Source organism: Trachemys scripta, chromosome 1 (assembly GCF_013100865.1).
Source record: "Trachemys scripta elegans isolate TJP31775 chromosome 1, CAS_Tse_1.0, whole genome shotgun sequence".
NCBI lineage: Eukaryota > Metazoa > Chordata > Testudines > Emydidae > Trachemys > Trachemys scripta.
Window position 1 is genome coordinate 229,205,003 of NC_048298.1, and position 27,219 is coordinate 229,232,221.

A 27,219-nucleotide genomic window follows, 5' to 3' on the forward strand; every position below is an offset into this window, starting at 1 on the left:
ATGGGGAGGTAGGGTAAGGAGGAGGCCTGGAGAGGAACTGGATGGCATAACCTGATCTGATGGTGCTAAGGACCTAGCTGTCGGTAGTGATCGAGCCCCAGGCATTGTGAAAGCAGGTCAGCCTGTCCCCAAAGTGGGGGATGACGAGTGAGGCGCAATGACTGGAACAGTGCTCTGGACCGAGGAGTCAAATGGGTGCTTGGAAGGCGTTGGGGGAGGGAACGTAGCCTGGCCGAACCCCGAGACCGACTGCTTTCTCCTGTGGGACCTATCCCTCTTTCTGGGGTAGTCTCGTTGCGTCAAAGGAGGGAAAGGCTAGCCAAACGTGCTGTGGTGGGCACTGCTGCTGCTGTTGGACACCACAGTGGTGCATCTCCACTGGCAGCATGTACACCTCCAAGGACCGCAGGGTAGCACTTGGGTCCTTGAAGGGGTGCAGCATCTCGTCAGTTTTGTCTGAGAACAGTGTGTGGCTGTTGAAGGGCAAATGCTCAATGGCTTACTGGACATCAAAGGCAATACCTGTATTATGCAGTCAGGAGCCCCTCCTAGTGGTGACCATAGAGGCCATCACCCTTGCTGAGATGTCCGTGACTTAGTGTGTGTACTTCAAGGACACTGTAGCCACCAAGCAGCCCTCAGTGACAAACACTCAAAATTCCTCCCACGAGGCCTTGGTCAGTTGGTCTGCAAACCTTGACACACCAGTTAAAGTTATACACAGACAGCAAGGCTTGCTGGTTAGCAATTCACATCTGTAAGGAAGAGGAGGTATAAACCTTCCTGCCCATGGAGGTCCAATCATTTAAAGTCCCTATCCTTAGGGGTAGACTTATACCTTCCCTGCCTGACTCAGTTGCTCATCGCAGTTATGACTAGGGAATTTGAGGATGGATGGAAGTAAAACCCCTCAAATCCCTACATGGGAATGAAAGAGCGCTTTTCCAAGTTCTTAGCCACAGGCAGTACCAAAGCTGCCATGCTCCAGAGGGCCTTAGCCAGTTCAAGGCACGCATAGTTTATAGGGAGGGTGACTCTCCGAGGGGCAGCAGATGACTGTAAAATATCCATCAATTTGTGGGTGTTCTCTTGCAAGAACTCCACTTTGGTACCAAGGGAAGCATCTACATGCCACAAAAAGTCTTGATACTCCTTAAAATCCTCCGGTACCAAAGGGGAGGATAAGCCAGTCAGCACAGCATTGTTCGGAGATGAAGACGAGGACCTTAACTGATTAAAAACCAGCTCCTATTCTACGGCTGACAGACCCAGACAGGATTGCTCTGGAGGCTCCACAGGGAGAAGGACCACTGGTGCCTGGACCTGCAGCAGATGGACGGTCACTACCACAGACTTGGCTGGTGATCTTGCCTTTAAGTGAGACCTCCATGATACAGACTAGGCATTGGCAGCCAGGAGGCACCAGGCCAGGGACCTCCTTCGCAATCATGAGATGTGTACCAATCCTGGTTCCCATAATGGTCCATCGATGGCCCTTGACACTGGTCAGGCGATGGAGAGCAGGAGGATGACCCCAACTCAGATGCAGAAAAGCCTTGGGATCCTGGAGACAGCAGTACCAGAGTATCTGATGGTAAAGCTGTCACAGAAGCATTTGTGGTGCTGACTGCAGGGATGCCAAGGAGGTTCCTGATACCAAAGTCCCCTATACCGATCCCAGTAGCCACCCCACTTCCACAACCTGTGGAAGAGAACAATGGGGTGCAGTGTCAACAGACCCGAGGGATCAGCGGCTCTATCAAAGGGGCTATAGTTGACGCAGCCCGGCAAAAGCCTGGGCCAAAGGAGAGATTGGAACTGAAAGGAGGAGGAGGTCGGTAGCTGTCTGGTACGCCACCAAAGTGGAAACAGTCAGTACCAGCATCTCCCTCATTGGCACCGGACTCAACAGACGCCCGGAGGCCAGAACCAGGGTTTCTAACATCCCTGCTAGGTCCTGGGGAAGGGCTAGAGGTACCCGTACATCCTGCATGCCAGCAACAGCTCCATGCAGACCCATGCTTTTCCTGGGGGAGGTGGAAGAGTCACTCTGAGAACTGGAGCAGTCTCAATTGGTTTTATGCAACCTTTTCCTCAGCACAGTCAAAGGGGAATGTCTCCTCCATTTCTTGGAGAGGCGTCTGCTTTGGAACGTGAAGCAACAGTGCTCTCTGAGCCCAAAGGCAATCTGATGAGCGCCTTGGTACTGAAACAGGCCACATGACCTGTTCAAACAGACGCTGCTTCAGGTGAAGATCTTGAGCCACTTGAGTCTGTTTCTTAAACAATCTGTAGATCATGCAACACTCCTTGACTTGGGCCTCACCAAGACAGAGCAAGCACTGTGAGTGGGGAATTACTCTCCCAGACGAAAAACAATGTTTAAACCCCCATGAGGGCACCACCGAGAGCAACCAACTACCACAACACTAACTATCTCTAACGGTATTACTAATTATATACGAGAGAAAAAAAACTAAACTAGTTGAGAAGTTGTGAGGTTGAGACCACACAGAGCTCTGGGGTCGGCACCGCCTCATGTAACCAGGGAAGGGGCTACGGCCATGAGACATGAACACCGCCCATCTAAGAGTACTGCTAGGCAAATTTCTCTGGTTCCTGTGTGCTGGGCATGCACACACTTAAGTGGAATACACAGCTGCATCTACTTGAAGAACCGTTTTTCAGCAAACCTTCTCTTGGTACTCTATTCTTGCAGTTGAGAGTTAGTTGTTTATGCTGTTTATTCCTAGATTTGATTTCTGAGTGGTCTGGCGGCAGGGCATTCACAATGAGGGCCCTCAACTCAAGAATCTGTTTCCTTGATTGATTCAACAGAGCAGATATTTATTGAACAGGCACATTACAAGGTCTAGCTATTCATTTAGGATAAAATGTACCCCAGTGCATAAGGCACGTCCAATGTCCCATTCATTACTTAAGCTCCACTGAAGTCCTGTTTTAAGAGTTAAAGTGGTGCACAGGGTCTTATGTGGGCCCTCTGCACATGAGTGAATTTCATCTTCAGGCTCTTGCCCAAGAAGGTGGTTTGATCTGTCTTTCTTCTTTGCCTTGGGGCATTGTCTTTTAATCAAAATTCTATCAAATTTAGTTATGTTTTTATGTGTGTGGTTGTAAGAAAAACATGTAGAGATTTTGATAAATGAATTTCAATACACTGAAAAATAACTAAGTAAATGCTCTTGGACTGTCAAAAGCTACAAACACAGAAGCACACTAAGAAGATGTGGCTTGAGAATCCCAATTACAACCTTCCACTAAGGACAAGTTATTTCTCTTTGAGGACTTCTTTGTATTCATGCTGGCACTAATGGTTGTAAGTATATTTGTGTTCCTACTGGGAGAGAGCAAAATTCTACTTTGAAGCTGACATGTCGTGCACCTTGTTGTTATATCTTTAATTGCATTCAAATGCACTGAACAAGGATCCTTTTGAAGTGGAAATCTGAGCTAAGTATGAACCTTTGTAGAGGACTGAGTCATTTAGAGATTTTTCAGTGCACTTTATGTTTTTTTCTGAACGGGTTGCTCAAAGCACTGGCAACACATTGAATCTTTGAGCTGTCAGGTTTCAAACAGCATTTGACACACTGAGCATTCTCTGTCAGGCAATCAAGATTGTCATTCATCTCAATATCTTTCACCTGCCACTTTCAACAGGCATTGTGACGGTCAAAGAGAGCAGAAACATCACAATCAGTGTGGCTAAAGTCAATCTCTGAGTTTTTTTATTTAAAAAGCAATATTCAAAAAAGTCATATTGAACCTGTGGATACACCCACATGGCTCCCACTGAAATCAAAGAGAACCACATGTGCACATCCAAGGGCAGAATTTGCCTCATCAGCTATCCCTTATATCTTTGGACAAGAAAATAAAGTAAAATCACCATTTTCTTTGGAAGTGGGAGCCACTACAAACTCAACACATACAAACTTCTTCTCCCTTGTCATCCTCCATTTACTAAAAGCAATTTGATTTTTGAAGCCACAAATGGCAATTAGGTGTCCAACTCCCACGGACTTTTAATAGGAAATAGGTGCTTAACTACCATTCATATCTTTGAAAATCTCCCTCATAACTGCAGTCATAAAACTTTTGGAGGTGAAAAGCTGAACTGTTTATCTGCTAGAGACAGAGAGAGATTGGGCAATACCTGTTCCTAAGATTCTAGATGAGATTCTTGATGTGCTGCTGGGTGAAACAGTACAACCCAACTGTCTGGATTTGCATATCTGAAAACTATCAGCTCTCCAGTACAGGAAATATTGCTGCTTTTTATTAACAGAATACTAATGTGAACCGTGTGTTGGTTATGTTAGAAAAGAAATTATTCAGCGGTAGAATTATACTGATTTATACTGATCCTGTGAGGTGTTGAGCACTCTCAAATCCCACTGAAACCAAAGGGAAGTGAAAACACTAAGGGCCAGATCCTCAAAGGTATTTAGGCTCCTAATTTCCAATCTGGGCCTAAGCACCTTGTAGCACCAAGCCTTTGCATAGTAGTTACTATGAAAATGAGAGAAACTTAGGAAAATGTCTTCAGTAGCCATTCTAAAAATTGTGATCACTTGTGTCTCTTGATGTTCAGCCACAGCCTTAAGTTTACCCTTAGATTTCATACTATGCAATTGTTGCTAAATTAAGTAGCTGTCTTGGATCAATAAATATTTCATCACACAAGTTATTTTGAATCTAAAGCATTAGATCAATTAAAATTTTAATTAATTTAAAAATCTTAATTGGAGAAGGAAAATTCTTTTCCAAGAAGTACTCAGAGTGATAATCAGTTTAGCCTTGACAATTATTTTAAAAAACTGTTTATGCATTTTTATAAAAATTAAAAAATATTTATATTTGCAAAGAAATTCTAAATTAAAACAAAACAAAAAACAAAAAGAAAACCCACCATACACACAGACATACATACACACGCACACATTTACTTCAAGGCATTTTGTAAGAAAATACTAAAAAAACATTTCCATATTCGAAAAAAAAGAAAAAACATTTAAGACTAAGGCCAAAAATGTATTTACCTATCACATAACTTCCAAAACGAAAACAAGAAAGAGAATATGTAAGCATATCATAAATATTACACTCAAACAAACAAATAAACTATTCTTGTTAAGCCTAAAGAAATGTAACATGTCACTACATCCTTAAATCTGACCCAGAGGGAGATATGTACTTTTGTTATCTCAATTTCAGCATTCTTTTTGATGGATACTGTTAAGTGGTAAATATTATCTGTTAATAATATTGTCAAACCAAAATGGAATCTGTTGGCAAGTTATTCATAAATTGCTGTTTCTTAGAAATAATGTTCATTGATTTATGGTAAACTTTTGTATGTATGTTACCTGCATTTGGGGCTGATTAATTTGTACTGGGATGGAGTATTGATTTGGAGTTCAAATCTACTTCCCTCCATCACTGTAATACTGTAGGAGAGCTAAAGGCTTGACACTGTGCCTCTTTTGCGAGGGTTGGCACTGTGCCTCAGCATGGGTTGGGATGCTGAAAGAGTAAAATCGTGAAGCTTAAGATTGGACTCTTCCTACAGCACAAGTATGGATACCTGTATTCTATACTGGAGCTGCACCCCCCACAGGTACTTACAAGGAAGTGATATACCAAGTTTGCCAGCTAGTATTTCACCTGCATACCACACCAAAACCAAGCCCCACACACATTCAACACTTCAGAATAGTTGCAAGCCCAGAACTTGCCTTCTACAAACTGCCCTCAAACACCCTCTAAAGCAGGGGTCTCAAACTCAAATGACCACGAGGGCCACATGAGGACTAGTGCATTGGCCCAAGGGCCGCATCACTGACACACACCCCCTCGCTGCCCCCAGCCCCACCCCCACTCCACCCCTTCCTTGAGGCCCCGCTCCTGCCCCATCTCTTCTCCACCTCCTCCCCTGAGCACATGGCTCCCTGCTCCTCCCCCCCTGGAAAGTGGTAAGCGCTACCAACAGGAATGCACCTCATTCAAAGGACAAAACACACACTTAGTTAGATTTACTTCTGTTAAAGCCCCCCCACTGCACTGGGCTGCACCACCACTCCACTCCTGCTCTGCCTCTTCCAGGGGTGGCAGATTTGTAGAAATGTTGGTGGTGCCCAGAACCTGCCCTCCTCCAAACTCCACCCCCACCTGCCTAAGGCTCTGGGAGGGAGTTTGGATGGGGGAGGGGGTCTGGGGTACAGGCTCCGGGCTGGGGCAGGGGGTGGGGAGTGCAGGCTCTGGGATGGAGTTTGGAGATAGGAGGGGGTGCAGGGATGAGGGCTGTGGGGCTGGGGATGAAGGGTTTGGGGCATTGGAGAGGCTCGGGGCATTGGAGAGGCTCAGGACTAGGGCAGAAGGGAAGGGGAAGGGCAGCCTGCCCTGGCCAGAGTGGAGGGGGGCACTAGGACTCTGCGGCAGCAGGTGATGCCGGAAGCCGGCAGAGTGGAGTGGAGTCAGCATGAGCTGCAGGCTCCGGGCAGTGAGGGGGCAGCACGTGAGCCCGGGGGACACTCAGGGGAGATGCATGGGGGTGGCAGGCGGGGCCGGGGGAGAGACCCGTCCCCAAACATTGGGGAGCAGCGAGCAGGGAGCTTAGCTGCCACATAAAATAACTTGGGGGGGGGCGTGGGGAGCTTGGCGGGCCACAGGGAAGAGCGGCCCGTGGGCCTCATGTTTGAGACCCCTGCTCTAAAGAGCTGGAAGAGAGAAATGGTAACCATAAAGTTACTGCAATGGTCAACAATCTACAAAGCAATGAAAGTTTTAGCTTACCGACAAAACATTTAAAGAATATGTTATATGTATATACAGATATAGAAGTGTCCTACAGGAATCTCACTAGTATGCAATAGTAAAACTCACCCAAAGGGTGGAGGGCCTGCATAAACCCCACTTAACCAATTAAGCTCTCTATTAGCCTTGTGTTTAGGAGGATCACAGGCAGAGAAACTGCCAGGGGGAAAAGGATATGTTTAGACTCTGACTCAGGTTTAAGCCGAAGCTCTGCTTCCATTTACTCACAAAGCAGTCTCACTCAGGTCAGCAAGCACGCCGGACCAGGTCCTACAACTCTGCTAGGGAGATGGGTCAGGGCCTGAATCACTCTGAGACTCAGGTCCAACCTCTTTCATTTTACAATGTGGACACAGTGCAAGATGCAGGCCTCAGCCAGAAGGCCTGTGTAGTGCAGAATGGATGTGTTAGCATGGCTGTGAGACCCAGGTCCAGCAACTGTAAATCCAGATTTACAATGCAGTGTGGATGCTAGAGCCTGGGCTTGGAAACACCAAGTCTGCAAGCCCAGATCCCACAGAACTGGGTTTACAATGCAGTGTAGACATACCCAGAGAAGGGCTCAAATTTGCTGCACTTACATGACCCAAAAGCACCTCGAATGGAAATGTGGAGGTGTAATCACCACTATTTCAGCCCCATACATTGGAATAATGGTGGCAGATAGCCAACAGATTGGGCTGGTGGTGGATTCTATCCAATCCAACCCCTATGGAGTTCCCTGCACAAAATCTAACTACTCAGGCTTAGTATGATGCAGGGGCATGAATTTCACCCTAAATGATTACATTTAAATATTCCTTTTCAGAGGAAACAAATCTACCTTTTGTTAATGAAAAGAAACATGAGGTATGTGTGTATGCATATATTTTTATAGGTGTGACTCCAGATGGCACAGAGCTATAATATTTACCCAAGAGGTGGCATGTAATATATCACTGGAAAACTAATAACTCAATGATCATTAAAATTTTCATGTGATATATGTATGTTTAACCCACAAAGAACTTTACAGGTGTGCTGGAAATATGTGATTAAAATGTGTTTAGATCAGGCGTGTCAGGGGAGTTGACAAATGGGTTTTCTCCAGACAAAGGAAAGAGGCCAACACCTCAAACCAGGTGTGGACAAATTCAACAGGCTACTCTATTGTATTGGCGGTTGCAGGAAGAGATCATTTGCTTTGTCAAAAACCACCAGTGGGGAAGGAACCAGCATGGAGTCTACACCAGACAGCCTACCATATACACCCAGCAGGGCAAAGGAACTTTATCTAGGGATATCCTTCAAAGAATACATTTCAAAGATTTACTAGACTATAAAGAGAGAGGAAGAAAAACCCTAAGTTATCCTTCACCTGAAGAGACAAAGGAACCAAGCACTCTGAGCTCTATGAAAGGTCCTGGCCAGAATGCCTGGTCAGCCAAGTTGGAAAAGAGACTTGGTGAGAAACGCTTATTTGAACAAGTTTGTTATATCAGGTTTTAGTCTTAAAAGTGTATTTTCGCTTTTGTATGCTTGTAATCCTTTCTAGCTTTATTCCTTATACTTGGTATCACTTAAACCTTTTTTGTTAATACACTTTTTTTACTTTTACTATAAACCAATTTCGTGCTTTGATTCAAATAGAGAGATTACCTTAACCCAAGTTAAGCTAATAAGCTGCTGGGTACTGTCTCTTTAAGGAACAATGAACTTAATACCTTCTGTGAATGTTTAGCAAGAGGGTTGGGCACTACTGGTCAGACGGTTTTGGGAAAATTCAGGACTGGGGAGGCATTGGGATCACCCTGCAGAAAGTCATTGGGTGGTGGAAGACAGGGTGTAACCTGTATGCTTGTCTGCTGGCTGCTGGTGTCTGGACTGTGAGCCACAGCAGCTTAGCATTTAAGATGCCAGAGATGCAGGGCAGGCGGTGACACAACCCCTTACTGGTCTAGTTACAATAGGGAAACAAACTTTTCTACAAAATAGCAGGTGATCACTACAGCTTCATCTCTTTTTAGAAGCATGATTAGCAACTCAGTCTGCATGTTCTTCCCCAGTTTGTATAGAGTTATGGTTAGTGCCAACCTATCAAGTAGCTAAGTGACAAGTGAAATTATCCTAGGAGCACACACTGAAGAACATTTGAAAGAAAATGTTTGATTGTCCTGCTAGTACAACCTACCATTTTACTGTGGTTGATGTGCGATACAGAGGTTCTCTGAATCTCCTTTTTGGCAGCTTCCTGAAGATCAGAGGCTTGTTGGATGTATGTTAACCCTGCCAGAATCTCATCTTCCAAAAGCGTCACATCATCATAAGAAACAGGCCAACCAAGATTTTCTAAGGCCTGTAGCAAAGCTTCCTTGTGTTCCATATACGAGACTGACTCCTCCTGCTCAAACCTTTAAAAAAATTACAACAGTTTATAATTATACGTAGTAATGTTTTTCATTTTCAAGACACTTTACAAATGTTAAGTAATTAAGCAGCACACTGCCCCTGTGAAGTAAATAGGTGCTAACTTCACTGCTCTTAGGGCTGTTCTACATACAGTTTTTGTACCATTCTAACTATATCAGTTTAAAACCCAATCTGATTAAAGTGCTACAAATCCCCAGTGTAGATGCAGTCATACCAGTGTAAAGGTGCTCATAATCGATATAGCTTATCCCCTCACAAACCAATCCTTGGAGTGCTACTCACTGGCTAAGCAGAGAAGGGTTTATGCTGATGCCAAAGATGATGATGTCCCAGTCCTGCCAAACCCTTGCCACTCACACTGAGCATAGATTAACACTGTTAAGGGGAAGTGCTTATTCTCTTTTACAAAAGTGAACAGCAAGGGGGAGAAAAAAATCCTCTCACTTTGTAACTCAGTCAGGAGCTCCACCAGCTTTTTTGCCGCCCTAGGCGGTGGAAGGTCCCGCCCCCCAAATACCACCCCCAACAGAGGCGGCGGAAGGTCCCACCCCCAAAATACCGACGACAACTGGGGCGGCCGAAGATCCGGCCGCCGCAGTCACCATCCCCGCAAATGTTAGCACCCTAGGCAACCGCCTAGGTCGCCTAATGGGTTGTGCCGGCCCTGAACTCAGTGGGTGGCAAACCAAAACCTGAAGCTTACATGTTACCGTGTCACACATAACAATTTTTACCAGTAAGGTGTAGACAGGAAATACTTGAAAGTAAAATAAACTGGCCATGACAAGAGCAGCCAAAAAAGTGTGTTAAATATTTATGGCCTGATTCTCAAAGGTGCTGAGCAACGTAGCTCCCATTCCATTAATAAATGTTTCAAAAATTAAATTATTGAGACAGGAAGAAGGTGAAAACTTACTTGTCTCTTTCCTCTTGAGATAGTGCTCTCCAAATAATTAGATTTAGGCGCCTAATAAATAAAAGAAAACAATTCCTGAGGGAATGAGGTCAGTGTGTGGCTGATTATCATAATATCAATGAATAAACCAGAACAAGCAGTTCTAAAGATCTCTACCATGATTTGTATATTGAAAGCACAAACTGTGTTCTTATCATTCAATTATGAATTTATCATCTGCAAAAGGATATAGGAAAACAGCATCTTCCATCTGGTAGCAACATGATTATTTCGGGGTCACTGAGAGATTAGTGGCAATCACTAATGTTTCCTGCTGGAATTTTAGTGGAGAGTTCAGTCCAGCACCCAGTAATCTAAACTGAGCAACAGCGCTGATTTAATGTCAGGCAAGAGCTGCCCCTCCCCCCCAGACAAGTTAACAGCTTCAGCATGAAGGCACTTGAGAAGCAATGTTAATGATTTTTTTCCCCACTTAAAAATCAAATGCAATCTCACCATTTCAATTTCTACTTCATTCCACTCTGCCCATTAAGAAAAGCTGCCGTGCTGAAAACAGAACTGCCTACCCAAAAGCACTCAAGTTCTGTCATTTTAAAAACACTGCAGGTATTTTCCCTTTGTCGCAGATTATTTGTCTTTTTTTTTTTTTTTTTTTTTTTTAGGCATAGATTACAAGTTTCTACTAGCCAATATAAATTTACAATTGTATCCCTAAATGTCAACATCCCAACAATTAAGCCATCACATAACTATCTCTTTTATTTCACAATGCAGAAGCAAATCTCTGGGGGTCCTAGCTGCCATCATATAGAAAAGTGAACTCTGCTATATTACTGTTTACAAATGTCTGAGCTGGCATCAGTTCATTTCAGAGAAGACTCAGACCTTTCCAAACACTTGTCTTTTTCCAATCTTGGTGAATTAACTGTTGCACTTAAAAAAATCCCCAACAGTCTATACAAAATTAGATTCTGAACATGGGTTTCCGACTGATTCAGTTCATCTGCCAAGGAAAACAAGAACCAGCTCCTTCAGAATGTAAATTACTAGTATATTCATATTCTGCATTCTTAGCATGCTCAGCTGTCTATTTCACACTTCTAAATTCTGCACATTCATAACTAGCTCATTTGTAAATGTCCGTAACTATTCAAGATCACACTCTTTGTAGATCCCAGCTTTTTCTCCTTTGTTGAAGGAGATTTCTCTGTGGAAACATGAAATTATTGCCATCACTTCCCCCCACCCCACCCCTTAATTTTATGCTAATAATCAATCTAGGTATGGTGAGGTTATTGTCATGGTTTCTTCTATTCTTGAAACAGGCACGTACTAACATACTGTCTAATTTATAGATGTCAAAATAAATTTGCGACTATTCACTAAGCTGAACCCTCGCAAACCTTGCAAATTCAATTATCAGAAATGTAATACTGTATTCATAGCACATGGTTAAATTGATGTTTCAGATGGAAATGTGGAGCTATAATTTGTCACTTACATCCACTATAGGTCGAAACTTGGCATCCACATATTTAGGCAAGGAATGATTTCACCTTTCACACGTACCCCAGCCCCATCCTCAATGATATTTGCTGAAACTGTTAAAATCTTCATTGCAGCCTTGCAACTGCAATGCTATAGTTTAATTATACCAGTGTTTCAATTTTATAATCTTAGTTTCAAGGATTTATAGTTTGAGAATTTGGGATTTTAGAAAACTGCTTTTGCTAAAAATTGGTACATACAGTAGAACCTCTGAGTTACAAACACCTCGGGAATGGAGGTTGTTCATAACTCTGAAATCTTTGTAACTCTAGTAACTTTGAACAAAACATTATGGTTGTTCTTTCAAAAGTTTACAGCTGAACATTGACTTAATACAGCTTTGAAACTTAACTATGCTGCTTTCTCTTTATTTATTTTTTTAGTACTTTACGTTTAACACAGTATGGTACTCTATTGCTTTTGTGGGGAGGGGAAGGGGGTGTCTCTTCTGCCCAATTGCATACTTCCTGTTCCAAATGAGGTATGTGGTTGCTCAGTTCATAACTCTGGTGTTCGTAACTCTGATGTTCTACTGTATATGCCTTTTCCATGGAGAACTCCATAGTGCAAAATTCCAGAAGCAATTTTTTTTGTCTCATGAACTAAGAAGAAACAATATTTTTGGTTTTGAATAATTTTTCACTCACTTCTAAAGGAAAAAAAGATAAAATGTTCATTTTGAAATTTTCATTAGTATTAATACTCATAACAACTAATGCCTTCAAGCAGTTTTATTTTTTACACATATTTGTAAAAATATTGGGCCCAGTCCTGCAAGCTCTTATTGATGCTAATAACCCTGACTCACTTTAGTCAATGGAACTAGCATCAGTAAAGACCACTCATGTCAGTAAGTTTCAGAGAGACCAGGCATAATACTTTAAAAATCATGCCTGTGCTCTAGCTCTTCAGCAAAACACTCATAATATTTTATCAGAAGACATTTTTCTCCCCCTTACAACTCCACTGAAGTCAACCAGGATTATTTTTCAATACATTCCACAGTAGTGAACAAGATGGAAATAGTTATCAAAACCTCACCATTAAAATCAAGGACAAAATTCCCATTGACTTCAATGAACATTGGATCAGGCCCCCTAGAACCATTAACATTCAATCTAGTGAGTGCAAAATAAAAACAAATATATCTTAATTGATTTCCATAAATATTATACAAAATAAACAGTTTCCAAATCAGTTTTTACTTTAAGATCATGAAAGACAGGGCAGATCTACGCTACACCAATGTAGCGCATCTGGTGAAGACGCTTTAAGCGAATGGAAGAGCGCTCTCCCGGTCAGCTTAATAACTCCACCTCCCTGAGAGGGGGTAGCTATGTTGACAGGAGAAGCTCTCCTACCGATATGTCTACATGGGGTGTTAAGGTTGGTGTAACTATGTTGCTCAAGTGTGTGGATTTTTCACACCCCTGTGCGATGTAGTTATACAAGAGAAGTATTTAGTGTGGATCAAGACACGGACTTGGCAACAAAAAGTGGGAATGGAAAGGGGATTTGTTGTTTCACAAAGGATGGAATCAGACACTGAGATCTGTGAAGGAGAGTAAGACCTTGCCTACACTATAGTTTTGTTGATAAAAGTTATGATGACAAACAAAAAGCGCTATACTAAAAATCGGTATTTCATATTCACACTCACTCCCTCTGTTGGCAGAGCACATTCACACTTGGGGCACTACCATCGACAGTGTGAGCAGTGCACTGTGGGTACCTATCCCACAGTGCAGCTCAACACCTTCTGCCTCTAGGTCTTGTGGGAAGGTGGAGCAGATCGCGGCACATCTTGGGACCAAGCTCAGTGTCCCATGATGCATTGTTTTCCATCCCAGCATTCCATGGGCTTCCGGCTTTCTTTTGTGGCATTTTTCTACAGACCTTGTTTGCTGTGCATCCTGGCATCTTTGAATGAAGAGATGGATCCTGCTCTGTTCTCCTATGCTCGGATAGTGTCATTAACACATCGCAGAGGGCAGTATTGTTAATCATGAAGTTCCTAACTGAACAAGACTCCCAGTTGCTTGACATGGTGTGTAATATGGATAGGAACAACTTTAGATTTCTTTTGGCATTCACAGAACAGCTGCACACGGTGGACCATTGCTTTTGGTCTTGGGAAAGAACCACTGAATGGTGGGATTACATTGTCATGCAGGTCTAAGATGACGAGCAGTGGCTACAGAACTTTCAGATGCAGAAAGCCAGCTTCCTGGAACTGTCTGTGGAGCTCGCCCCAGCACTGCAGTGCAAGGATACCAGAATGAGAGCTGCCCTATTGGTAGAGAAGTGAATGTCAATTGTAGTGTGGAAGCTTGCGACTCCGGACTGCTACTGATGGGTCGCAAATCAGTTTGGAGTTGGGAAGTCGACCATTAGGGCTGCGTTAATGCAAGTGTGCAGGGCAACTAATTGCATCCTGCTACGAAGGAGTGTGACTCTGGGAAATGTGCGTGAAATAGTGGACGGCTTTGCAGAAATGGGTTTCCCCTAACTGGAGGGGCGATAGATGGCACACATATTCCAATTCTGGCACCAGATCACCTTGCGACGGAGTACATAAATAGGAAGTGGTACTTATCCATGGTGTTTCAGGCGCTTGTGGATCACCATTGGCATTTCACTAACTTCAATGCGGGGTGGTCCAGGAAAGTGCATGACACACACATCTTCAGGAACACCGGCCTGTACAGAAAGCTGCAAGCAGGGACTTTCTTTCTAGACCAGAAGATTACAGTGGGGGATGTTTAAATGCCCATATTGATCCTGGGAGACCCAGCATGCCCCTTAAAACCATGGCTCATGAAACCTTACACAGGAAACCTGGATAACAGTAAGGAGTGGTTCAACAACAGGCTGAATAGGTGCCAGATGACTGTGGAATGTGCCTTTGGCAGATTAAAGGCGTGCTGGCGATGCCTTTATGGCAGGTTAGACTTCAGTGAGGATATTATACCCATGGTCATAGTCGCATGTTGTACATTGCATAATATTTGTGTAGCTAAAGGTGAAAGGTTTGCTCAGGGGTGGAGTGCTGAGGCAGACTGCCTCACTGCTGATTTTGAGCAGCCAGATACCAGGGTTATCAGAGGGGCCTATTTGAATCAGGGAGGCTTTGAGGCAACACTTCGAAAATGAGAACCAGTAATGTACATCTCTGTGATTGGTACTGCAATGTTACATTACATCTAGTTTTCATAGAAAGCAATTATGAAATTTGAGCCTTAAATTCCAGTAAGCAAATGATTAAACTGCCTGTGTATGGCTTGGTAGTGCCTGCTATCTCAATTTGTATGACACAAATAAAGATTAGTTATTGTTCAAAAATTTGCTTTTATTTCAGAAAAAACAACACACGCACAAACACACAAAGATGCTTGGTGGGAAAGGAGGAACCAGGGAAGGGCAGACTTTCAGCTGTGTGTAGGTCCAGCTATCATTTTGAAAGCTGTCCGAGAGGGTGGAGTGAATGGGAAACCGAGAACTCCTGGAAAGCAGAAAGGAATGTGTGGATGGAGTTTGGGGGGCATGGAAAAAAGAGTTCTGAATGTGCTGCAGGGGAGGGCGGGCACACATCTGATCAATCTGAGGCATTATTAAGGACTTCAGTATCTGTGTTTGCTCTTCCATGACTTTAACCATCTGCTCAGTAGTGTCCTTAACAAACTCCTAATTTTCTTTTCTGTCCTGCCTTTCGGCTTCCCTGCACTCCCTGCATTCCCTTTTTTCTTCATTGGAGAACTGCAGTACCTCTCGTAACATGTCTTCTTTGTTCCGTCTTGGGCACTTTCTTGTCTGGCAAAGACGCTCTGCCCGTGTGTGTGGGGTGTCCTTCAAGGCCACATCTGCAGAAGCACAAGAAACAATGCACAGAAATGTGATTGTTAAGTTCACGCACAGCATTGAAACATTTCAGTAAAATACACCTCTGATAACATAACACTTTCTCACTGACCCTTGGTGAACATCCCAAGCCTGGTGAGTGTTGGCTGGAAGCGGGGGGTGCTCTACATGGGGAAAAGAGCACTCTGGAAGGGTTGCAGTGCAGCCAACTTGGGAAAAAATTCTAAATTCTCCCACACTTTTCCACAGGTATGCAGGGCAGGTGCTACCATTAAGGCAAACTAGGCAGTTGCCTAGGGTGCCAAGATTTGGGGGCGCCAAAAAGCGGTGCCCCCAATTTTTTTTTACAGCTTTCCTATCTCCCCTCCCTGAGCGCGCGGTCACTGCTCCACTTCTCCCACCTCCCAGGCTTGCGGCGCCAATCAGCTGAAGTGGAGAAGTGGGAGAAGTGGAGCAGTGACGGCGTGCTCGGGGAGGGGACATAGCAGAGTGAGCTGGGGTGGAGAGCTGCTGCACGGCTCCCTGGGGAGGGGAGCTGCCACGGGGGGGGTTGCCGCGGGGGGGGGGCCTCACGGCAGAGGGGGTGGGGAGCTGCTGCAGGGCTGGGGGGGGATGCAAGGTGGAAGTTTCGCCTAGAGCGCAAAACTTCCTTGCACCGGCCCTGCAGGTATGGGGTCATTGTAGCAGATATCTCACTGCTGAGGGTAAGCAGGGAAGTGAGGGCACATCTACTACACACTTGTGGATTCCGCCCTGGTCCCTATGCTGCTTGCCCATGTGCTGCTCTGGTACTTGCACAAGTGATTGCTGAATGGCACGGGAAAGTTTCCTACCACTGGGGAAGGAACAAAGCTGTTCTGCCAAGGAACCTTTAGCAGAGGATTGCCGAGTACCTCCAGGAAAGGTTCCTAGAGATCTCTCTGGAGGATTCCAGTGAGATCTCCGCGTGCATCAACACCCTGTTCCACCATATTGATTAGCCGAACAGGGAAATGTCCAGCACACAGAAACACAGCAAGCCTTGTTCATTTCTATACCCTGAACCCACCTCTGCACTACACAAACCACAGCCACTTACCAAATGTCTCATCTCCTGCTTCTTGCTCACTGAAGAGCAACTGCTTAAACTGGCTAGAAACCTCTGGAGTGATAAACAGTTCCTGGCTGCATGCCCCACTGGACGACCCCGCCTGGAGCTCCTCATTGTCATCTAACACCACCTCTTCATCAATAACTTCATCCTCTGGGTTAGGTCCTCTTTCCGTTGCCTCCAGGCCCACCGAAGTATTCATGGGGCGACTCTTGGAGGAGGAGGTAAGGTCACCGCCAAGGATAGCATCCAGCTCCTTATAGAACTGGCAGGTCTTGGGTGCAGCACCAGAGCAATGTTTTGCCTCCCTCGCCTTATGGCACACCTGCCTCAGCTCCTTTATCTTCGCTCTGCATTGCACCGTGTCCCAGTCATCGCCCTTTTCACAAAAGCCTCAAGAAATCTGCCTGTAGATATCAAAATTCCTACAGCTGAAGTACAGCTGGGACTGCACAGTCTCCTCTCCCCAAATACTGTGCAGATCCAGCAGCTCCACAGTGGTCCAACCAGGAGAGTGTTTGCTGTATGAAGCCGCCATGGTCACCTGGTAAGATGCGATGAGACCTCTCCACGCCGAGCAAACAGGATATGGAATTTCAAAAATTCCCAGGGCTTTAAAGGGGATGGGGCAGATGGCTGTTTACCTGGCTGCAGGACAGCAGACTTCAAATTGCTTACCACCGCAGTCAGGACGGGCATTGTGGACACCTCCCAGAGGCCAATTAAAGCAATAAAAGCAAGCACGGTGGCTACACTGCCACTTTATCAACAAAACTTTTGCTCAAAAAGCCTTACGCCTCTCGTCAGGGTGGTTTTATTTTGTTGCCAAAGAAGGGCATTTTTGCTGCCAAGAGTGACATCATCGTGTGTGCGCATCCATTGTTTTGTCGATAAAAGCTGCCTTTTGTTGACAAAACTCTGTAGCATAGACAAGGCCTAAAACTTGGGAAGCCAACACAACAATTAGTCAAGAAAGGAAGACTCAGATGTCATAAATTTATTAGTCATTAAATCTGTACATTTTATTAGAATAAAATTTGACTAGACATGTAGTTTATTAAAGTTTTTTGTCCATAAAATCCTGTTAAGATTACTAATCATCACATAATTTTCAAAAACCACAAACTTAAAAGCCAAGAAATAAATAGTTAAGATTTATAAAATCCTTTCAACGTCTACTTCCTCTCTGATCCTGCAAACAATAAGCACAACACAACTCTTCTGAAAAAAAAAACATAAAAATAAGGGCCAATATCTTATAACACAGGTGCCTAAAGTGATGCTCCTAAACCCATAGTTAGCCTAAATAAGTGGTCTGATTTTCAGAAGTGCCAAGCGGTCAACAGCAAAACTCAGGACAATTATTTAGGCAGCTAAATATGGATCTAGGAGCTTAATGTTAGGCACCTGTTGTTTATTGCCTTGGTTATATTTGTATTATGTTTCTATTTCAGAAAAGGTTTTGTTTTACATTTAACATTTTGAGATTACAGTTGAGATTAAAATGAATTTTGGTTACTTAAAAAGAATAATGTGTGTATTCTGTGTGCAGTGTAATATTTATGGTGTCCCTGACTGCTCATTTACTTTTAATGCCACACTTTTGAAAAGAAGAAAACATTTCTCTGGTAGGATACATTTTTAGACAATGGTGGCTGTTTGAAAATGCTTAAATGTACAGAATGTTAAAATACAACTTTGAGGAGATGGATTAGTGAGCAAAGCACAGGTAAGACAGTCAGGGTACGTCTATACCCAGCCGCTAGTTCGGCGGCTGGCAATCGAACTTCTGGGTTCGACTTATCGCGTCTTGTCTGGACGCGATAAGTCGAACCTGGAAGTGCTCGCCGTCGACTGCGGTACTCCAGCTAGACGAGAGGAGTACCGCGGAGTCGACGGGGGAGCCTGCCTGCCGAGTGTGGACCGAGGTAAGATCGAACTAAGGTACTTCGAACTTCAGCTACGTTATTCACGTAGCTGAAGTTGCGTACCTTAGTTCGATTTGGGGGGTTAGTGTAGACCAAGCCTCAGAGATGTACAATGAACCCAATTCATCATATGAGTCAGTCTGTCAACATGGAGAAAATCTGAAGAGCAGACTTACCTTTCATAGGATTTAATTGCTTGTTCCAGTTTTTCTTTATAGGCATCAAGATTCACTGCCTGAGGATTAATTAGTGTGATCCGCTTCTTGTCATTGCTAACATGGGCCAAGGGTAACACCTACAACACAAAAAAGTGCAAAGATTTCATTTATCGTGTTATTCTTTATCTACCAGAATACTGGAATACCCCAACCTTACATACACAAGGCAAATCTCAAAGGGAAAAAAAGGAAAAGTAAAGAAAAAGCCAAGCAGTTGATGTGAGTGATCAAGTGTTTGGAGACCCATGAGACCGATCCCGATCAAAGGTAATGAGGTTGAAACATAACATTTGTTTCTGAATTAAGACATCATTTTCTTGTACTGCATGTACACAAGTCTTGTGACCCCTTTAAATAAAATGTTGGAACCCTGCAAATGAATTCTTATGAGGCAAGGGAAATTAAGCTAGCTAAATCTCTATTTAAATTCTAAATGGAATGAGCAGCACTCTCTCTAGTCTTAATCTAATACTAAAGGGCAGCATAGAAAGGATGCAAACAGGATCTATAACATGAACATATTATATACAGTATTATTTTAATACAATATTGTATATTTCTGTATACAACACCAGCTTATTGCCATCTATTTTTACACAACATGCAAATAGGGAATTTACTTATTTAAACATTTTAAATGTCATATCTTATACTCTAGAGGCAGATTCCACCAAGATATTTAGGTTCCTAAAATGCAGATAGGTACCTATTGTGATTTCAAAAGATCGAAGTAGGTTAGATGCTTAACTCCCACTGAAACCAATGTCATTGATTTCAATGGGAGCTAGACGCCACACCTGCATAGGCCCTTTTGAAAATTGCACATGGTGTCTATCTACATTTTTAGGTGTCTAAATATCTTTGAAAATTTGGCTCTAGGTGTATGACAGGATCTACAGAAGAACACTTCATTACAAAAATAGCACAGCCAGACACCCTAATAAGGGATCTTAAAGAAAAGAGGGGAGCGAGACCTCCCACAACTTCCCAACCCCCAAACAACAACATTACCCAACCCATCTTCCCAGAACCCTTCAAACAACTAAACTATTCCAGGGTAATTCTGGAAAAACTCCAGTGCACAGTACCACAAGGAAACATGAAACATGGGGTACAGGAAGAAGGTACTACTGTGTTCAATGTACCAACACAGATTCTGCAAAACTTCTTTTGTCTCAAATGGTGCATTTAAATCTCTTTCCCAATGTCCATCTGAGTTTGGAGCATGGATGACAGAGAGCTAGCTGAAGTTCAATCCTGATGAAACTGAAGTAATGTTGATGTGTTACAGAAAACGATCAGAAGATGCAATAAAAAAAAAGTGCCTCTAACTGAAAGTATGTCTCTGCCATGTGTTACTTGTGTCTCTATCATGGGAGTCTGGCTGGATTTCCAGTTATTACTAGATGATCATCTTTTAGCAGTAGTCAGATGGCTTTTTCTCCATCTGCGGCTGGCTCCAAGGTTGCCATCTTTTCTTTCTGAGAACGACCTCTTCACTGAGATTTATACATTTGTGTCACCTCACCTCTCAGCAAATCACTTCACAATGGACTACACCTTAAATCCATTCAGAAGCTAAAGCTAGTGAGAATGTGGCAGCTCAGTTGTTCATAAGTGGAGTATTTTGTCCAAACAAATGAGATCAGTCTTTGCTCAGGGGGAAATACTCAACAAGCAATGCCTGCCTCTGGATTTCCAGATGGAGTTCAAGCCCTAAATAGCCTGGAACCTGCTTACTTGAGACATCACCTGTTTTCCAATCCCATACTGCCATAGTTGAGATCAGCAGTTTTGCTCAAGCTGCGGTCTCCACATAGGCTCCCTTTTCAATGGAATGCGTCCCCCCAGCACCACCCTTTATCCCAACAGTACAATACATTAAAATTCAATATAACTTCTCAAGGAATGGGTATAATAGTCTGAGTAGTACTCGAAGGATAAGCAAAAATACACGCATTATTGTGGCATTAAACTTATTAAAGACACCACAATCTGCAAAGCAGATACACAAAAGAATCTACAGAGAAGTATTCCTCCAGAATTACTAGAGGGGGACTGTACATTATGTTAAACAGCCAGAACACCTTTTATTCTGGATATGAAACTGATGCATTGTGTAATGAATTAATCTCTTTGAAATAGCTCAGGTGAAACTGCAAGGGCACACAAAAATGAAAGAGCACATGAGCATGATGTTAATGAAGAATTGCCATGGCAACCTTTTTGCTTGCTTCTCTATTTCCAAAACAATAAATCTAATGTTAGTGCATTAATGTTTGTAGAGGATGAAAATAAAAATAATGTCCTCTAAAAAAATACCAACAATTGTGTACGTATTTATGATTCTGAATGGAGCCTTTTCAAGTATAGGAGCAACCAAGATTCTTAACGCAACCTCATAATTCCTGCTCAAGCTTTATAATTAGGGTCCTACCAAATTCACGGTCCATTTTGGTCAACTTCACAATTACAGGATTTTTTAAATAGTCAATTTAGTGGTTTCAGATGTTGCCATCTGAAATTTCACAGTGTTGTAACCATGGAGGTCCCGACCCAAAAGAGAGGGGGAAGGGTCACGGGATTGCCACTCTTACCTCAGCGCTGCCTTCAGAGTTTGGCTTCCAAGCCAGCAGCCACAGAGCTTCCTGCAGCCAGGGGAGGTTCCCAGTGGTGAGTCTGACCTGACCCTGGGAGCTGCCCCTGCAGGGGAATAAGAAGTCCTGTCTCTCCCCAGCCCAGCCAAGACTAGCAGCTGGAGATCACCCTCCCCTACAATAGCCAAATTTCACAGGGAGATCAGATTTCATAGTCCGTGATGCATTTTTCAAAGCCGTGAATTTTGTAGGGCCCTATTTATAATTAAAGTCACACCCTATTCTCAGCTTTTCATTCAAGTGTTGGCATGGATTCCAAAGGAGATTGAGTTCCAGGGCTGATAAAGGTAATTCTGTTGACTCCACTTATTAGTAGTTCTAGTTCCTTTCCTTCCTTTACATACAGCATATTCGTGACCTGCAATAATGCAGGCTCCAGCATTTCAGGCCAGAACCTACCATTGAGCTATTCATTAGATGTCTTAATGAAATCTGTGGGGAAGTTCTCTGTAAAAATAGTTGGCAGGACAGGAGTGTTCATTTATAACTGCTTCTAACTAGAGCTGGGCAAATAATTGATTTTTTGATTCAGCCAGCAAACTGAAAGATCAGAGAAAATCAGTTCATTTCCAAAAAGGTTTGGAATTTGTCAGCAAATTGGAAAAGTCTGTTTCAGGTCGGGTATGTGTGTTTCCCTTTATAACCTTTAGTTCAGTGGTTAGGAAAATGGTATGTGGGAGACCCAGATTCAAATCCCCACTCTGGAACAGGGACTTGAATTCAAATCACAGCCCTGCCAGGTAAGCATCTATCGACAGGCTATAGGCTACTCTGGGTGGGTTGCTCTCAATCTCTCCTGTTGAAGCTGTTCCACTTTAACTACTTAAATATTCAGTGGGCCAAAGTGAGAGTGACTCTATAGCCTCGTGCTTAAGGCACTGACCTAGGAGATGTGGATTTAAATTTTCCCTCTGCCTGACTAAAAGGAGGAGTTTAAATCCACATCTCTTACCCCTCTCTCCCCAAGTGAGTGCTTTAATCACCAGCTAAAGAGTCACTCTCACTTTGGCTCAGTGAATATTTAAGTATTTATACAAAGTGGAACAAACTCACTCTTACCTCCCTCAAACTGACCCTGAAAAACTTTCCCCCAAACAAAACTATCAGGCCAGATTCACGAATAGTTTTGTGTCGACCAAAACTGCATTTTTCAGCAAATAAACTATTTTTTTCTCATAAGAAAAAAATTTGCCCATCTCTCTCTGTAATTATGTCCCCAAACCCAAAAATGCCTACAAATATTGCACTGTTTGCTAACAGCTATACCACTATATTCATTTCAAATATAATGGCCTACATTCATCCCTGTGGATGAATTTGGCTCAATAATATCTAGATAAAATATTTCTCTAAAATACCGTTTGCAGAGGTGGCTCAAACTATTCTAGAAGGCTTTTAGTTTTTACAAGGTGCTTCTTTCAAGCAGCAGTTATAACAAATTTTCAAGACTATCCTAGAAAGATGCAGGGAGTGCTTGGGAAACTCTCCATGGGGAGACCTGAAGAGAACAGCTGGTAGGAAAGGGCATAGGGAGCGGTGACAATTGCCTGGAAATAGCCCATTAGAGTTGTGTAAAATTCCCAGTTTCTGTTATGTGACATTTAATACCCAAATTCACTGTGGTGAATTTGCGCAGGTTCACACAAGTTTTGCTTTATTCGGTTTTGGCAAAAAGGCTCTTTTCACATATGAAATATGAAAATGTGTACATTTATGCAAGTTTTTGAGGCAAAAAGACATCTTTCTTTTAAAAAATGTCGCTCCCCCTTTTTTTAATATCAGAAACAAGCTTGATTTTTTTGTGTGGCTATTTTCACTAAAATAGTGAGCCTATTTTTTTCTTTAAAAATCTGAATATTACAGCAAAAATTCCCTTAAAAATGCACGTAAGTTGGAATTTAAAACTGAAATTTAAAAAATCTTAAATTGTATGTAGGTTCACATTTTGTTATGAATATTTCACTCAGGTTTACATCATATCCCATTCACAAAGCCTTTACCTCCTCATTATTCAATTTAAGCTCATGCTCTCCAGCTTTTCCACTGCTGTGTTGTTTTTGTAAAACATTTATTGTTTAGAATGAACTGCAAAAAATTCTCAGCATGTATAGAGAGAATACACCAATTTAAGAATTCCTCCAGGGGTAACCTTCCACAACATGGATGGCCCTTTGGGGAGGGCATAGGTTCACATTTCATGACAAATAATTCAGTGGGAATTGTTAACACTCAGAACCTTACAAGAGGCACCTATCAAGATGGGATCCTAGATCATTTCATTCTGTTCTTTTCTAAAAGCACTCTAGAGAACATGTGTAGCTCTGAGAACTCAGTGATCCAGGAAAGCGTAACCAGTTTACTAGCTGACTAACAGCCCAAAATTCAGAACTCCAATGATTTAACAAATATCATTAATGACTATGGCCCATGAACAATTTTTGAACACCTGGTGGCTGCATGCTGGCACCAACTGGTATATAGGCAAGAAATGCAACTAGCATTAAGCTCTATTATCTTGTCACCCTGCAGGAAACAGAATTAATAAATTTGTTTTATCATTATTTGTTGTGAATAAATATTTCCAAATGTATACAGTACATTTACTGTGAATAACCCACATTCTGCTATGTACACTTATTCAATATTTATCTAGATGAATAATAAAAAAAATAATGAATAATAAAATAATAAAAACAATAGTAAATTTTAAGTTTCCCCTGAAACAGCATAAGAGTTTTACCTCATCAAATACTTTAGAAACAACATGTTTGTCTAAAACCGGGATGTATTTAGTGCTGTGAGGAACAGCTGTAGGGGCTAAGGCATCCATTATGGTGAGTCGTCTAGCAACCAAGCCATGAGTCTTTAGCCAATGAGCTGAAGAGGTATCTAGAGAACTAAAAATAAGAGATTGTGAGATTTATTCATAGATTCTAGGACTGGAAGGGACCTCAAGAGATCATCGAGTCCAGTCCCCTGCCCGCATGGCAGGACTAAATATTGTCTAGACCATCCCTGATAGACATTTATCTAACCTACTCTTAAATATCTCTAGAGATGAAATTCCACAACCTCCCTAGGCAATTTATTCCAGTGTTTAACCACCCTGACAGTTAGGAACTTTTTCCTAATGTCCAACCTAAACCTCCCTTGCTGCAGTTTAAGCCCATTGCTTCTTGTTCTATCCTTAGAGGCTAAGGTGAACAAGTTTTCTCCCTCCTCCTTATGACACCCTTTTAGATACCTGAAAACTGCTATCATGTCCCCTCTCAGTCTTCTCTTTTCCAAACTAAACAAACCCAATTCTTTAAGCCTTCCTTCATAGGTCATGTTCTCAAGACCTTTAATCATTCTTGTTGCTCTTCTCTGGACCCTTTCCAATTTCTCCACATCTTTCTTGAAATGCGGTGCCCAGAACTGGACACAATACTCCAGTTGAGGCCTAACCAGCGCAGAGTAGAGCGGAAGAATGACTTCTCGTGTCTCGCTCACAACACACCTGTTAATGCATCCCAGAATCACGTTTGCTTTTTTTGCAACAGCATCACACTGTTGACTCATATTTAGCTTGTGGTCCACTATAACCCCTAGATCCCTTTCTGCCGTACTCCTTCCTAGACAGTCTCTTCCCATTCTGTATGTGTGAAACTGATTTTTCCTTCCTAAGTGGAGCACTTTGCATTTGTCTTTGTTAAACTTCATCCTGTTTACCTCAGACCATTTCTCCAATTTGTCCAGATCATTTTGAATTATGACCCTGTCCTCCAAAGCAATTGCAATCCCTCCCAGTTTGGTATCATCTGCAAACTTAATAAGCGTACTTTCCACGCCAATATCTAAGTCGTTGATGAAGATATTGAACAGAGCCGGTCCCAAAAGAGACCCCTGCAGAACCCCACTTGTTATTCCTTTCCAGCAGGATTGGGAACCATTAATAACAACTCTTTGAGTACGGTTATCCAGCCAGTTATGCACCCACCTTATAATAGCCCCATCTAAATTGTATTTGCCTAGTTTATCGAAAAGAATATCATGCTAGACCGTATCAAATGCCTTACTAAAGTCTACATATAGATGTAATATCAAACAGAAATATATTTGGTAATATAGCAGTTATGGAAAATAAAGAAATATAAACTACTACCACTTGTGTGTGACACATGTACGTACTCTTTAGATGCTCGTTTTGCCACCTTTTGTGTATTCACCTCTGTGGAAAAACATTTACAAATTTACAAAGGCATCATGTAATGGTTTTGCACAAACACACACACACACACACACACCACAAAGTAATTAACATCGGCTCTATCTGAGCTTATTAGAAGTGCTATAAGGCTGTACAATAATGCTTATTCCAGCTACTAAATTTATTCATGAGAATTAATCTCTCTTGTGTTTCAGTCGTGGTGCCTGACCACTCACACTTCACAAGAACTAATAAAAACAAAAAATGTAAAAGTACATAAGCACTAAGGCTATGTCTACACTGTGTAAGATACCTACACTGTGCAACTTACAAGGGCATGGCTGTGTCGCTGCAGCCATGCCGTTGCAAGGTGCGCTGTGGGGCCACTCTTTCTCCCAGTGGCAAAAGAAAATCACCTCCAACAAGGGGCCGGTAGCTTCATCGCCAGGAGCGCGGCTCCCACCAATGAAGTGCTGTCCACACCAGCGCTTTTCGTCGCTACAACTTTTGTCATTCATGGGGTGTTTCACACCCCCAGGCAATAAGTTTTAGCAACAAAAGTGCCGATGTAGACAAACCCTAATTTTATCATTTCAAAATTATTTTATACTTTGTTTAGATTTATAGCCTTTAACTCAAGAAGGAAGATTCACCAAGCTTGTTCCTCAACTCAGGCCATAGTAACATAACATGGTGTCATTGCCATCTCTTTAAGCTAATATACAATGTTCATGTTTCTTTGATTACAATGAACATATCTTAGATGTGCACCCTTTTCAGGAAAAACAACTGTGATTCAGATGTGCCTTCAGCAGTCTTCAATGAAAGTATTCTGCACCACTTTAATGGAAAATGACCCTGCCAAAGAGACAGTGTATAGATAGTGTGCAAGGATCTTGAGGTCCTTCCAAAAAAACCAGACCATTCTTTCCCTTGCAGATGATGCTAAACTGAATGCTATTTACAGATGTGTGAAATTGTATTCAATTTTCCATCAGTATCCATCATATTTTAATATCTCAAATTTACCATCCTGCTGAAAATGCTTCCTTGACCAGGCCAGTGAAACCCAGTCGGAATTCTTTTTACTGCAGTTTACAAGCTCATCAACAACTCAGCTCTGTCTTAAATGTGGTACCACAAGATCTAAACGAATTAGAATAAGTGACTTCAATTCCCCCAGTTGTGATAACTTGCCTTTAAAAATAGTGGCAGATTTCAGGTTATTTCTGAGCAAACAACCCTTTCTTTCAGGAGATATCCTCTCATCTGGTCTTTCTTCACAGGACCTCACTCGATGGCCCAGGGTCCTGAGCAGACTAGTCTTTGTTTGCTCTGCAGGTATTCAGACAGAGAGAAAAGGACAACTAATCTACAAATCAAATGGCTGCCTGCAATTCTTGAAAACATAATACTTCTTTGGTTTTCATCCCATGTTCTTAAATGAACTGTCTTAGACAAGCCCTCACAGGTAACAATACTTCAGCTCCAATTGGTTCTCTGTACTTTCCCAAGGTTTTTTTAATTAATGCTGTAGCTAATAAAACACACACACGAGGTCTTCACGGT

At 42.6% G+C, this 27,219-nt stretch overlaps 1 protein-coding gene across 2 annotated transcripts in view; it reads right to left on the reverse strand.

Moving 5' to 3' along the window:
• VWA3B (von Willebrand factor A domain containing 3B) overlaps positions 1-27,219 on the reverse strand; it is a 127,003-nt gene that overhangs the window by 42,752 nt on the left and 57,032 nt on the right. For both annotated transcript variants that reach the window (XM_034757928.1, XM_034757927.1), the window contains exons 18-23: positions 26,848-26,985; positions 25,632-25,671; positions 24,202-24,358; positions 18,763-18,881; positions 10,163-10,213; positions 9,008-9,227 (exon numbers count right to left, since the gene is read on the reverse strand). In XM_034757928.1, coding sequence (XP_034613819.1) covers positions 9,008-9,227; positions 10,163-10,213; positions 18,763-18,881; positions 24,202-24,358; positions 25,632-25,671; positions 26,848-26,985 — 725 coding nt within the window. The remainder of the gene's footprint in view (positions 1-9,007; positions 9,228-10,162; positions 10,214-18,762; positions 18,882-24,201; positions 24,359-25,631; positions 25,672-26,847; positions 26,986-27,219) is intronic.